The sequence below is a fragment of the Neocloeon triangulifer genome, unplaced genomic scaffold (genome assembly GCF_031216515.1).
Source record: "Neocloeon triangulifer isolate White Clay Creek 2 clone unplaced genomic scaffold, ASM3121651v1 ptg000012l, whole genome shotgun sequence".
In the NCBI taxonomy this organism is placed as follows: Eukaryota; Metazoa; Arthropoda; class Insecta; order Ephemeroptera; family Baetidae; genus Neocloeon; species Neocloeon triangulifer.
The window spans coordinates 14,163,357-14,178,120 of record NW_026775554.1 but is presented as its reverse complement, the minus strand read 5'-3'; the positions used below and the strand labels follow the sequence as shown (position 1 = coordinate 14,178,120).

The 14,764-nt window shown below is 36.7% G+C and overlaps 3 protein-coding genes across 3 annotated transcripts; 2 read left to right on the top strand and 1 right to left on the bottom strand.

Annotated features, from left to right (window-relative positions):
* The first annotated feature begins 1,073 nt into the window (after window positions 1–1,073).
* LOC132197991 (cuticle protein 19-like) lies at window positions 1,074–2,507 on the top strand. The gene is made up of 3 exons (XM_059621648.1): window positions 1,074–1,202; window positions 1,480–1,614; window positions 2,130–2,507. The coding sequence occupies exons 1-3, from the start codon at window positions 1,185–1,187 to the stop codon at window positions 2,403–2,405; spliced, it is 429 nt and encodes a 142-aa protein (XP_059477631.1). The 5' UTR covers window positions 1,074–1,184; the 3' UTR covers window positions 2,406–2,507.
* A 990-nt stretch (window positions 2,508–3,497) lies between these two features.
* Window positions 3,498–6,018, bottom strand: LOC132197990 (spidroin-1-like). The gene is made up of 3 exons (XM_059621647.1): window positions 5,980–6,018; window positions 5,762–5,872; window positions 3,498–5,150 (listed from the first exon to the last, which is right to left on the bottom strand). Exons 1-3 carry the CDS (start codon window positions 5,992–5,994, stop codon window positions 3,783–3,785), a joined length of 1,494 nt encoding a protein of 497 aa, XP_059477630.1. The 5' UTR covers window positions 5,995–6,018; the 3' UTR covers window positions 3,498–3,782.
* A 2,352-nt stretch (window positions 6,019–8,370) lies between these two features.
* Window positions 8,371–13,159, top strand: LOC132196768 (uncharacterized). The gene is made up of 13 exons (XM_059619630.1): window positions 8,371–8,571; window positions 8,788–8,968; window positions 9,026–9,153; window positions 9,209–9,769; window positions 9,829–10,248; window positions 10,303–10,866; window positions 10,924–11,759; window positions 11,811–11,953; window positions 12,005–12,137; window positions 12,186–12,391; window positions 12,451–12,592; window positions 12,671–12,819; window positions 12,885–13,159. The coding sequence occupies exons 2-13, from the start codon at window positions 8,861–8,863 to the stop codon at window positions 12,930–12,932; spliced, it is 3,438 nt and encodes a 1,145-aa protein (XP_059475613.1). The 5' UTR covers window positions 8,371–8,571; window positions 8,788–8,860; the 3' UTR covers window positions 12,933–13,159.
* The last annotated feature ends 1,605 nt before the right edge of the window (window positions 13,160–14,764 follow it).

The window sequence follows — 14,764 nt, the reverse complement described above, 5'->3', positions numbered from 1 at the left end:
TAAAATTGTGAAAAAAACATATTACCAGTAAAACTTTTGAAACACTAAATAATATTTTGATGAAGCGTTCAGAAGCGTTTTTTGCATCGTTGCGACAAGCCCATTTTTAATTTATTATTTTTGATTCAACAGTTATTTTTTTTTTTTATTTTGGCACACTTACAGCAACATTATAGCAAGTACTTAATATGCTGAAATTTCACTTGTGCTAAATCCAGATCGTAGGCGAGTTTTATTTCCTGTTTTACCACACAGCTCTAATGAAAAATCGATAAAAACTTGTCTTTTAACAATATCAATATGGGTTGATTAAGACAGGAAGTAAAATAAATGCATTTTGTCGCACGTATACGCGTGAAATTGCGAAATCCTGAGCATCTGTGAAGTGAGAAAACGGCGGCCGACATTTCTCGGTTCTGCACACGATAATTGTGGAATTCATGTAACTATTTGACAAGCGGAGGCGGACTGCAAAAAGTGTATATAGAAATTGGAAGTTCCTTCCTGATCGACAGCAGCGGTTAATTGGACGCATTTCATATTTCTCAGCAGAAAGCAGCAGCGCGACTTTCATTTTCGCGTCTCTGCACAGATTAAACGCGTGTGCTCGTCGCTCATTACGCTCGCCGCGAAATCATATCACCGCTCTTTTTTAGGAGAAATCCAAACGGAATACTTTAACGCTTCGTTAATGAAGTTGATAAATGCACAGAAGCAATAAAAACTCTCCCGACAGTGATACGTGTTCGCATTAATTTCTTCCACATAATAAATCCAAACACACCGCAATTTTTCTGCATAGCTCATTTTTCATAATGACAGAGAAACGCAGCGCAAAAGTGACAGCTGCACTACCCAAACACAAACACCGCACGTTGCTTCTAATATGATAATCATTAGATATTTATATATATTGGAGGCGAATATTTTAGAAACTCGCGGATCGATTGGTCGATTTAACTGCGGCTAACCAGCAGAGCGAGTAACTACGTAAGTAAGTGGATGGGAATTAATTTATTTTCGGCGGGCGCGTGTGTGTGCACGCGTCCGTATGAAAAAAAATGCATCATTGGGCGCCGATCTCATGAGTGAGGGGATATCAGCTTCCACTTTTCATATAAAAAGCTCCGCGGGTGCCAAACGAAATCAGTCTCAGTGCGCCTGTGATCTAATTACGTTTAGCCATGGCATCAGCTCGTATGGTAAGATAAGCTTCCAATCTTTTATTTTAAAATTACCTGTTAATTTTATCTTTTCATTCAAAAGGAATTCTGGAAATTTTGTTTTATTTTTATCAAATTAAAATTTTTTCACCATATTTTGATTAAAATGAATAGTTGAAGAAAATGAAAGAAATTATGAAAATATTTAAATTATCATTCTTCTTTGATATACCAGGATACTGTCTAAGCATAAAAAGAAAATTGAAAAGTGACCAAAATTTTTAAGTTAAAAAGATAATTGAATTTTTACTTTTAGGTCGTCCTTTGCTTGGCCCTGGCGGTCGTAGCTGTGTCTGCACAGTTCGACGCTAACGGTTATGGCTATGGTGGACAAGGCGGACAGGACGGTGGACATGGACAGTATGGCGGACACCACCTTGATTACTACCATGTAAGTGATTAAGAATAATACATTATTATTTACACTTCACTTTTACTTCACTTTAATCAGGACACTTTAATAGATGAGCTCTCTTGAAAGTACATTGATGCTTTCACTACTCGCATGTGAGAGTTTAAAAATGTTTATAATTTTATTTTACCCTTTGAATTTCAATAGGATTTATTTTTTTTGGCCTGAAATTGAAATTAACATTATTCAGATTTAATAGCAAAATTTGAAACTGCTATACTTGCAAACTGTATAATTTTATTTTCCGCAAAATTATTTTCTGGAATGATTTTATTCCAGTTATATTGAAATTAATATTTATAATAAAAATAAGGAAGATTATTTCGTTCTTTCAAACAATAATATATTCAAATTGAAACTAGCGCAATTAGTGCAATGCAGGTTGCATACACGACGTTTTGCAGGCGCTCAGCACTTATGATCATTATTAATTCTACCCCATCAATACGTACTATTGAAATTTGAATTAAAAATTAAATTTTCTTTTTCTGCAGCACCCCAAGTACAACTTCCAGTACGGCGTCCACGACGACCACACTCACGACATCAAGAAGCACTCTGAGAAGCGCGACGGCGACCACACCGAGGGCGAGTACTCCTTCAAGGAGGCCGACGGCACCACCCGCACCGTCAAGTACTACGTCAAGGGCAAGAGTGGCTTCGTTGCCACTGTGCACCACTCGGGTCACGCCAGCCACCCTGCTCAGACCAACCACTACGCCGGACACCATGACAATGGTTATGCCGGCGGCTTCGGTGGCCAATACTAAACGCGTATCTCGCTCCTTGCAATGCTATAGTGACGCCGCTTGAGACTGTTAGATCCTATTCCTCTGTTATATTACCTCAATAAAAAATTAATTTTTAGAAAATTGCTGTTTCCTCTATCTGTTTATCCAATGGATATTTAGAACAATCTGATAGTAATATATTCACGCACATCCACATCTTGAAAATTATGTTTAGAATATACTCGACAATGCTCTTTAATGCATTCGCGGTCAAAATTCTAATGCTCAATGGTAGTGGAATCAATTTTGATATGGAATCTTTTTACTTATGCTGTATATAGTTTATCACAATTACCACTAAAGAGATCATATTGCTCATTAATTTATTGAGTTTAAAACATCATTTAAAAACTTTCAAATTTCGTGCACTCTTCATTACATTAAAGTGTTCTGGCAAATTCAAAATATAATTAAATGCCAACAACCATGAAAATAATACTTTTACTAGTTTTTTAGTTGGGTTAATTATGCTTCCTGGACAAAACGAAAATATAATCAACTTATTTACTTGTTGGAAAAAAATTAAATTTAAAAATATAGTATGTAATAAAATATGAACAAGAATTAAAAAAACAAATCTGTGTAATTTAAACAGGGTTTTGAATCTTTAAAATTGTTTAAAAAAACTAATATTTTGTTTATAAATATAATTAAATTTAACTTTTGCAAACAATAACTATAAGTTTCATTATTAATTTATTCTCTTAAATTTAAATCAGATCAGACCAGATTAAATCATGCGAATACTCTTTGATGCAATTTAGATTCTCACAACTAATATTCAGAAATATTCTTATAAATAGTAAAAACACTTTCAATAATTTCTCAATTTCTAAAATATAAAAAAAAAATGCTTGGTTACAGTCTTAGTCCAAATATTAAAATTAATAGCTTATTTCTATCATTTATTATTCATAAAGGAATTTTCACATATATATTATTTTAATGGTAATATGAGTGATAAAATTATGAGACTTGTCTATTGAGGTAACATGTATACCACCACTAATAATAAGATATTAATTTTCTTTAACAATTTATAGTTACAGTTAAAGATAAATAAAAATCAACTTTTATAAAATATTTCTTTTATTTCATGTTGTAAAATTAATTGAGGTATTTTACACAGGAGGATACAAAAGTTTGACGTATCACAAGGTGTTACATTAGAAAAAAATTATAATACCAACTAAATAATTCCAAAACCTAAACTTGGCCCTGGCAAGTATTATCCCAGACTTTCTTTAAGAGACTAATTTTTCTACAGCAAGTATGGATATAATCCACAGGATTTACATTTTATGAGACCAATTTGCAAACTTTGCAAACTACAGACTTTTTTGATGAAATATGAATTTATGATCGAATGATTTTTATGGGACGAAGGACGAGTGGCCCCTTGGTCGCGGGTACCAAGTACCTGACGGTTCTGACAACGGGCTTTGACTTAGGAGGTGCAACGACGCTGTGGTAAGCGGTATCGGCCTCACCCTTCCCAAATCCTCCCTGGCTTCCAGAATAACTGTTCTGCAAAGATTCGAAAGCACTCGCGTCCTTCGAGTAACCCTCTAAACCGCTCTGGTACAAATCCTGCCCACGTCCCTTGCTGCTCAAAATAGGTTGGAAACCATTTAAACCCTTTCCAAATCCCTCATATCCTCCTAAGCCTCCCTTAACCTCGTCCAGAGTAAACGCACTAGCACCCTTTCCATTTTGTACAGCCCCACCAAAACCTTCAAAACCCTTGGAAAAGTCGTAAGAGGATAAATCATCAAGTCCAGCAAACCCGCCCTTAAGTCCGTCGTAAGCTCCAAAATTGGCGTTACCCAAACCGCCCTGAGCACCACCTAGGCTTCCCAGGGAAAGTTCATAGCCTCCTTGACCCCTGCCATAGTTGTCATATGTGTTTTGGATCCCACCTGAAAGGGGATTGTAAGCACCGGCCGATACCTGAGCCTGTCCACCCTGTTGACCTCCTGCGTATCCTGCATAAGTTCCCTGGCTCAGAGCAGGTGCTGCCTGCTGATTGTGACCTGCCGAAAACCCTCCCTCAGCTACTTCATATCCACCCTGTTGACCTGGAGCATGTCCTGCTGATAAATGACCCTGATATAGCCCACTCTGAGCGGCAATATTACCCTGTGAAAGTCCCTTTTCATATCCTTCCAAGCCACCCTGGGAGCCTGCATATCCACCCTGAGCAACCTGACCCTTACCATCAGTACCGTCAAATCCACCACCCTGGCCTCCTTGTGCATAATAATTGGCAAAAAGATTGGCGAGTGCGGGGCCGCTCAAGGCCAAACCGCCCTCCTTCTGGTCCTCATATTTATAAGAGTCCTGACCCTGCTGCTGAGGGGCTCCGTAAATTGCTTGTGTGCTTCCCGGGTGGGCAGCAGCCGGAGCCTGACTTGCCTGAGCAGGGACGTACTGTTGCTGAGGTTCATGGTGACCTAAGTTTTGCGGCTCCTGGTGAGCTGGCTCGGCAGGGATGTCGAAGTGCTGGGTGTACTTTGAGGGGTGCTTCGAGTGACCCGAATGAGACACGGTGGCGACGAAGCCGCTCTTGCCCTGCACCTGGTACTTGACAGTGCGAACGGTGCCATCAGGCTCGGTGAAACTGTACTCGCCGTGCGTTTTGTCGCCGTCGCGGGTCTCACTGTGCCTCTTCTTGTCACCGGTTTTCTCGTCGTTCACCGCATATTCGTAATTGTATTTAGGGTTCTAAAAAATAAAAATCAACAATCAATTGCAATAAGATGCACTATTCGACTTTTATATTAATAAAGGAGGGAGCAAATAATGTGAAACTTGTCTAACTAATTCTAATATACAATTATAACTTTTGCGAAAAAAGGTTTAAATGGTTTTAAAAGCATTTAGGGAATAACGTACTCAAAATTAAATTTTCTATTTGAACAATCTTTCTTTACATAAAAAATTTTGACATCAAATTATTCAAAATTAAATAAATGCCTTTTTCAAGGCAAGAAACCCTTGATAAACAAAAAAAGAATATAATTTAAAAATTTAAAATTTACATGAAATGTTAAAACAAGAGTAAATATATTATGATACGTTAAAAAATTGGATTCTTTAATTGAAAGTATAAAAATTTTTAAAATTATTTAGAAAAAACTTTTATTCAAATTTATTTTTTTTTTTTTATTAAAATACACTGATTTAGTGTGTCTCTATTAATTTATGTTTTAAAAGCTGATCTGATAACAGCTTCATTGTGTTGATTTCCAGCCAATTTTTAATTGTTTTAAATAATAAACATAAGAGTTAAAAAATAATATAAAAATTTTAAATAAAACAACATTTTTGCTTACGTGATAGTATGCAGCGTATCCTTGCTGTTCACTCGCGTGTCCTCCTGCACCGCCGCCGCCTCCTAATTGAGCTAAAGCTGCTGATGACAGCAAAAGGACTGCGGCCAATACCTATCAAGAACATCATCAAACCGTTACTTAAATATTTTTCATTTTGCTCAATTGAAGAGAAATTTAAGTGAGAGTAATTTGCGCGCACCGAGCACAAGAGCACTTACTTTCAGCGGAGCCATGGCGAGAGTGATAGCAGGACGGGAGGGACAGGTGCTTTTTATACCGGGGATGCAGATCTTCCTTCCTTCCTGCACCCGATCTAGGTCACATTCTCTGTCGTCCAACGATCCACAATATCGCGCGCAGACTTTTATGAGAAAAAGAATAAGCATTTATACATGCGGCAGCCAAATTACAAGCCAAGAGAGAAAACTCGCTCGACTTCCCCTGCTGCTCTCAACTCATCATACAATCAGTGATTATTCCCGTCCTGCGACTTTTTGATGCAGATCAAACTTTTCATATTCTCTTTTCTCGTAGCGATCTAAATAAGGCTAGGAGCGGCGGCTTCTCCGATGAGAGATTGATAACTCAATCGCGCCAATAAGAAAGTGAAATTTATTAAATCATGACGCGAAGTTCACCGCCTAAGCACAGTTTTTTTTAACGAGATCGTCAGAGGTGAGCGCGTGTGAGGGGCAAGGTGAGTTTTTTATGGGACCGCTAGGCAAGTATTCTAAAGTGAGTGGATCCCGGCCTTTTACTAGCTCTTAATTAAATAGACTGATCTGGAGTATTATTATTCACCGTTCTCGCAGCAAAAGACGAAAGCATTTTTTAGTGAGTTAAATATTCAAACCAGTTTTACGATTTCTATTTCCTCCTTTTGGCCAAATTCAACTTTTACTCTCTTCCGTCCGCTTTTTTTATACTCGTCTTGTTTGTTTAACGTTGTAAAAAAATGTAAAAATTTCGTTAAGCAGATTTATTTCTTTTGTTTGACTTAATTTCTAGCAACGAGCATATATTCCGTGACAACAATAGAAAAAGAGAGAATAGAAAAATAAGGCCTAACACCGATTAAAATTTAAAAATTTTCATAATTTACCAAGATAAAATTATATATTTTAATTTTTTCAGATTTGCAAACTATGCAGAAATTAACTGAAAATAGAAAGAGCGAACGAGAGTTAATGATAAACTACTAAAATATTAATATAAATTATTACAGAACACTTTCATAAAAAATAACCAATATTATGAATTAATTTTCAATACGAAAAAGTTCTGATTGTAGATGCTGAAGTTCGAGAGTAAAAAATTGAGCCATTAAATATTAAAGAATATATAAAAGATCTTAAAAGAAAGTGACATAAAAGATTGTTTTATAATGTGTGAGAAAAAGCATATCATTTTATTCTCTATTTATACAACGACTGAATCGTTTAATCTGAGCTTCACATAAATGTATGAATTTTGTAGTCCTCCGTTTTCCAATTCATTAATGTTGCTCACAGAAAGCAATTTAAGTGCGTACAGAGAAGTTAAGCTTTCTCTGCTAGATATGTTTGCTTTTTTTAAAAATGTGACAGCCAAGAAGTTAATTAAAACGGAATATGCTTTTACAAGGACAGTCTCTCAGCAGCTATTAAAGCATGAAGAGATATTTTTCACGCGTTCTGTAATAAATTCTTTGAAAAGTGCTGGAAAATTTTAGTGCAATGGGCCCTGGGTAAAATACTATATATACCAAAAATTATTATCAACTCATCCCTTTATGAATTGATAATAACTTATTGAATTAATATATTGCATCTGCCTCGTTGCTTTCGGTTGCTTTCATATAAAGTTGATTGTTTTACTGTGTACAAATTTTTTGTTTGGATAGAAATTTATGTCAAGAAATCATAACCGCAACAGACCGCAATCAAGTTTTTAAGTACACATTCTCTTTTGTTGAAAAACTTTTGAACAAAATACCGAGCATTGGAGTTAACAAAATTGGCGCTCAAGGAAACGTTCATCGAGTTTAATGAAAAACGGGCTCGGTCCTTCTGTTGTCCTGATTAAAAAGAGTGCTTTTCATTTAAAAAAATACCAGCTTTAGAGAGCCATTCGTTTTGTGAATGAAAAAAGGAAAATTTTTCGTCAAAGCTTACAATTAGTCTAAGTTTGGTCGTCAATGATTAATTTAAAAAAAATATCGCCACTGCTTAAACTTTCGTATTTTTTTTTAATAAATTACATAATAATAAAAATTTAATTCATAATAGTAAACTGAAAAACGAAATGATAAAATAATTAAAAATTTGCACTTATTGTTAATCGTCCAAACCTGTGATTGTGTTTTTGTAATTTTATAACAAAACTCTAGATACATAATGATGAATGATGATAATTGAAAAAAATATACAATATCGGGAAATGGTGGTCGGAAAAGTTTAAAAATAAAATAATATAATACGTATAAAAATAAATCAAAACCTTGGTAAAACCCTTCACAGTTTGTACAGTCCCACACCCTACAGGCCACAAGTTGAACAAGTTTTTATTCCAGCGCTGGCGGGCTGGCGGCTTTTGCTGACCAATCACAGCTTTGCCGGTCGCTTGCTTGTTTACGTTCTTACAACTTTCCTTTTCATCTTGCGTTTGCGCCAAATTTTGCGCCTATACCTGCTGGCACTTGTTTAAGAATTTGCAGATCGGCCACAGGAAGGAGCCGGATCCGTACTAGTGACAAACGCAGACAGGCAGATGACATGAACTTGTCGGTCTTCGCGCGTGCAGTTTAGTTGCCGGCGAGGAAAATTTTGCTGGTGAGATTTAAATCACAAGTTTATGCAATTCAAATTTTAAATTCTGGAATAATTGTGTATTATGTAGTTTATGTTGTATGAATTGTTATACATGCATCTATGTAAACACAGAATCCGCAAAATTTACAATCTTTTTATTTTATGCCATAAGACATTCCATGCGATTATTCATAAATTTGTTTTTTTAATATAGATTTCTCGTTGTATGATATTTAGAATCGACTGATGGTCAAGGAAGTTGCAGAAGCAGTAAGTCTTTGATTGAAAAGTACAGAAAGGCTCGATCAAAATGTCGAGTTCGGGTCCTGGGGACATCCGAAAGCTGAGTGAAAGCGTCTGCTCTTTGATTAGATCGAGCCACTCCATCAGCAGCTTCTCCCAATGCGTAACAGAGCTTGTAAAATTAATTTGTAACCTTAATTGAGTTCATGTATTAATTTTTTCAAATTCACAGGTGTGCAATTCAATTGATGCTGGAGCCACATGCATAGCTGCGAGAGTAGATTTTGGCGCTTTCAAAGTTCAAGTTGTGGACAATGGATATGGGGTTGACGAGAAAAATCTTGATTTGATTGGAGAGAGGTATCTTGAATGCATTTTAAGCAATATTTTTTAAATTGACTCATTTTCTAATCAGGTACATGACCAGCAAATGCAATTCCCTGAATGATTTGGAAAACTGCTCGGATAAATTTGGCTTCAAAGGAGAGTCGCTGGCCAGCATTAGTGAAATCTGCAACCGTCTTCAAATCACATCAAGAGCCCTAACCAGCTGCTCCACCTACGACAAGACATTCATCCAAGGCAAACCTTGCTCAGTTAAGCTTGCCAAGGAGGAGAGACCTTCTGCTGGAACCACAGTCACTGTGTTTGAATATTTGTACAACATGCCAGTGAGGAAGAAAAAAGTCAATGAACACTTTGACTCAAAGGAAATACTGCGGGAAGTGGAATATTTGGCACTTGTTCATCCGCATGTTTCATTTTCCCTGAAGAACGAAGCCACCGGAAAGGTGTTGCTCGAGAGTCGCAAGTGTGGCAGCACAAAGGACGTCTTTGGCCAGCTGTTTGGTCCTGTTCTGGCTGACCGCTTGCAGGAGGTTGAGTTCAAAAACGGTGAGGGACTGTCAGTGGAAGGTTTAATCAGTCCCATCGGCCATCATGACAAAAGCTACCAATTTGTTTATGTAAACAAAAGGTAATTTAAATAATTGTTCCATTTAGTGTAAATTTAATTTTTGATTATTTTAATTTTAGAATTGTCCTGAAAACCTCTGTGCACCAAATTGTGATAAAATTGCTCTCCTGGATGTTCAAAAGTGAAAAGAAGCAAAAGTACCCAGTCTTCGTACTTAACCTTTCATGCCCATACTCCTCATATGACATCACAACAGACCCAAGTAAAACGTTGATTGATTTCAAAAATCATGAGGCTGTGCAGAGAGTATTTGAGGGAGCTGTGAAGGGATTTGCGAAGATTCAAGGTTTAGAAATCCCATTGGAAGTTTTGAAAGGGAACGAGCAGAAGATTGAGAAGCCTCCGGCGAACTTAAAAATGCCTCAAATTAACAGCGAAATCAAAATGAGCAGACAGACCAAAGGAGCAATTTCGAGAAGGGTAGTTTCCACAAAGGAAATTGTGGAAGAAGTCATGAAAAAGCCTGCCTCAAATCACAGGCAATTTTTAATGATGCATGTTTTTCTTAATAACTAATAGATTATTCTTTTCAGTCCTGGAAATGAAATTGTTAAGACTTGGGATGATGTGATGCCTCACCTGGAAAGATTCAGCTCTGCCATCAAGACGGAAAACAAGGAAAAGGCTTCCACCCCAAAATCTCCAAACACAAGAATACCAACTAGTGACTTTAGCAGTCCAGAAATAGAGGAAAACTCATGGTGTTACGAACAAGCCAGAGAAATTGTGTTTGAAAAGTACTCGCAAGTAGTGCTTACATCTCTTTCTGATTTCCTTGCATTGCTGAATTTAAATGAGCTAAATACTCAGACCCAGGAGGAAAGCGAATCATCTTCAAAGCAAAACTCTTCCTCTTTGACTCAGGTGCTGGAAACTATGGCTGTCGAAGCGGCAATTGAATCTGCCGAGGACATTTTCAACAGGCACAATGATTTTGATTTCAATCCGATACTTAACGAGAGCAAAGAAGATTGTGAGAACATTGTCTTCGACTCAGATGACAATGAAGTTTATGAGAGCCCATCATATGATCAGATCTTGGATGATGCACCACCAGAAGAACATGAAAATTCAAATGCTGGGTCGTACACAAACAGGTTGTAATTTTATCTTGTTTATTTGATTTTTTTATTCAATTGTTAACGTTGATTTAGGTGCAGCTATGATGTGTACTATACTGCGGAAGAGCAACCCTCTCAAAGCTACATGACAAAGTCGCCACCAGAGCTGCTTGAAAAGGAGCCAGGGTTGCAAATCCTTCAGCACCTCTCACCAAATGACCCAGAACGTGAAGACCTTGCTAGTTTTTTTGGCCCTCCACGAAGTTCAAGCATTGAAGTCACAAAGAATTATGATTACTTGGAAATGTGCTCTTTGCGCCCCCAGATGATTGTTGAAAACAGTCCTTTCCTGGGCTTAGATGAGCAAAATGATGACTATGAAATGCTTCATTTGACACCATCAAGAGATCAACCTTTGGACGCAGGAAGTGAAGAGTACGATGCAACAAATGATATTCCCGTTATATTGGAGAACAACAGTTTAAAATTGTTTGATGATGAGTTTATGGAATCGTTTGCCCCTGATTTGGAGGAGCCTGAAATTTCGCAGAGCAGTTGGAAGCGGAAGAAATCATCCCCTCTGGCCGTATCTCTGGGAGAGCCAAAAAAAGCAAAAATGTCTGAAGAGTGGTGTTTGCTGGAGTCTAATGATGGGAAGCAGTTTTTTCTTAACTCCCAAACTGGACAAATCATGACTGAATCTCCTAAAGTCGAAGACGGATTTGCCATCAATGAGAGAAGCCATCTGTTGCCTGTCGGTGCGTCCCCTATCTGCAATTTAGCCACAAACTGTGATTTTCAACTCGACGCTAGAGAGAAAAACAAACTATCTGAATTAGTGGAGGAAACATTGGTCAGCTGCGAAGAAAACGCCAAATTGCTGAAGTGGAATAATTCCTCAGATGTGGCCTCTGGCAAAGAAGGCCTAGGTAAATTTTTATTTGCTCGCACTTTTTAATTTCATGTTCATTTGTTTATAGAAATGCAGGGCCTTGTCCAGAGACATGTGATTGAAGCAGGCTCCAGGGAAATGCCTCCCTTAGAGACTAACGAGCTGTTCACTGGGCTACGAAGCTCATTTCACAAGTACGAGTTTCAGCCCGAAACTTTAAACAATGCAAAGGTCTATTTTCTTTTTGTTTAGCTATAAATAGTTTCATTAATTATTTTGTAGGCAATTGCCCAGTTTGACAACAAGGCTGTTATTGCACTTGCCAACTCCAGTAAAGGAAGCAACTTAAATATGGTGGTGCTGATTGATCAGCATGGAGCCCATGAGAGGATTCGTCTGGAAATGTTGACAAATGGTAAAGGAAAGAGCAGATTGAAATTTCAATCTTTAATTTTAAATTTAGATTACCAGAAGAACAATTGCTTCCTCTCCGCACCTGTGCATCCTCCAAAAAATTTTGATCTCTCAAAAAGTGTGATAAGTGCAGTCATCGAGTTCCAGAGCATATTTGCTCAATATGGTTTGGAGTGTGAGGCGATGAGTGAAACTGAAGTAAGAGTCTTTTCTGTCCCATTGTGCTTTTCTAAAAAACACGAAAGGCTGGTTCAGGTGATTTTTTTAAAACTGCTTAATATGTGTTGATCCTAATAAGATTTGTTTTATTCTAGAGTCAAGTTATAGGTTGGAATTTGGAGGATGCTGTTGAAAAGTTAATCAGGGAGCTAGCTCAGACATTAACTTGTACTAAAGGCATTTGCATGAGCATTCCACAGGAAATTATTGAGGTTTTAAATAGCGAGGCTTGTTCAGGTAAATAATAATAAAATAAACTAAAAATGAAAAGTATTTTAAAGAATGGTGCTGTTTACAAAATAAATTTTTTTTCAGGGGCCATCAAATTCAACATGTCACTCTCAAGAGCAGCCTGTGCTGATCTTCTCACAGAACTCTCCAACTGCAAACTTCCCTTTCAATGTGCACATGGGCGAAACACCATTGTGCCTATCATCAACCTGGATAAGCAGGAAAAACCAAAGGTAAGATTTTTTATTGATATTCTTCTCGATTCTCTTTATTTTGTATCACATTGATTTTTTTTTAGATTCGTAAGGCAAAAATTGACTCGTTTATCAGAAGAATGAAATCATAAGTAGATCATCTGTGATGAAATTTTAAGTTTTTCACTTACAATTTGCATAAGTCCAAATTGACAATTAGTAGCAAAAGGCTGCCAGATTTTATTTAAAATCAACTTAAGTGAAGTGAAGTGCAGCTCACAAAATTGAGTACAAACTATGTACTATGTTCATTTTAAAGATACAAGTTGAAATAAGGTTAATTTTACATAAAGTTGTCAATTAAATTGACATTACTATTTTAAAAGAATTATATCATTTCTTTTTATTGGTTAGCCGCTTGAAAACTCCCTACAGATACTTCTCATTTCAGTTATTATTTTTTATTATCTCTATTATTATTATTTTTTTATTCATGAGTGTTGGATGGCAATTGAAAAAAATTATTCCATCACAAATCACAAATCATTTTTCAAAGTTATTCAATTTTTTAATTTTATCCTTATGTTTTGTAAGAAAAAGAGGAGCTGAGTTTTTCTCATTTAAGGATAATTTAATTAATATTTGATTATTTTAATTTACTCTTCACGATCAGTACGAAAATCTTAAATTTCAGAGGTAGCTAGTTTTAATGTTATTTTGTCAGTGCCACCATCATATCTCTTTTAAACTCATGCACTCATTGATGTTTCCAATTTTTCCATCAAATAAAACTTTATGCTGAAAAGCTATTTTTGTGTAAAAAAAGGAGTTGCTTAACGATGCTGGTCAAGTAAGAGGCTTCTCATCAGGCCATAGAAAAAACACCTGTCAAAAAGGGCTAATGAGGAGACGTGTAAAATTAGATTGACAAAAAACGATCTTGACACAGTGCCATTGTGCGATTTGTGTTCGAGATAAGCCTTTAATGGGCCCTGACTCCACCTTCGCCCTGCCGCCTTATCACTCGCATTAATAAAAGCGTCGGAGCCGACTTACTAGAAAGGCGTTTGCTCAGATGCCCGGCAAATGAGTTTACACCGCGAAACACTTTTGATTAGTGATGAGAGATATCAAAATGAGCGAGGGTCTTTGTTCCGAGTGCATATTATCGTCTCTCGTTCTCTTTTACGACCGCAGAATGAAGAATGCGATTCAAGATACCGCGGTTTTATGGCGTGGAAAATGCGTGTAATTTCTGGAGAAAACATGCTTTTTACGTCTGTCCCTGACACTATCTGCATCTTTGCATACCCTGACCTTAACACAATCGCACTCGTAACAAATTAAACGACGGAAAAATTAATTCGCTTGGTTACCTGTCACAGCAGAAAGAGATTATAGTTGTTTTCAATCGTAATAGCTATAATTTTAGATTGACAGAAATGTTTATGCAGCAAGCGGAGCATCAGTGTGCAGCCGGCTGCCTATCCAACAGCTATTTTTGTTTTTGTGCCCGTGTGCAGAAATTAATTATTTCAGAGAAATGTTCAAAACAATATATTGAGTATAATAAATCAATGCGAATTATTTGAAGAATTCAAATGCAATTGAAGTTAGGCAAATAATAATTGGAAACTTTTTCAGTTACTCAAGTGTTGGCGGCTGCCATCAAAATTAATTCAGCTGCCTGGGCGTAAATGAATAACAGAACTTGTCAGGCAGCAGTTTTCGAGCAAGCATGATTAACCATTAGCACTGCAAATAAACTGTACATCGTTCAAGCAGGTGCTTTTAGTGCCAATTTCTCAGGGGCTACATTTTTCAACATGGAGTCTTGAGCAGTTGTGCTCATTTATTATCAATGAGATACAAAAGTAAAAATTCAAACGGACATACCTAATTCTAATTCTTCCTCATGTAGAGAAAAGCTGTTTCAAACGACAAAAATAATTGAATTTTATTAATATGCACCATATTATTTATT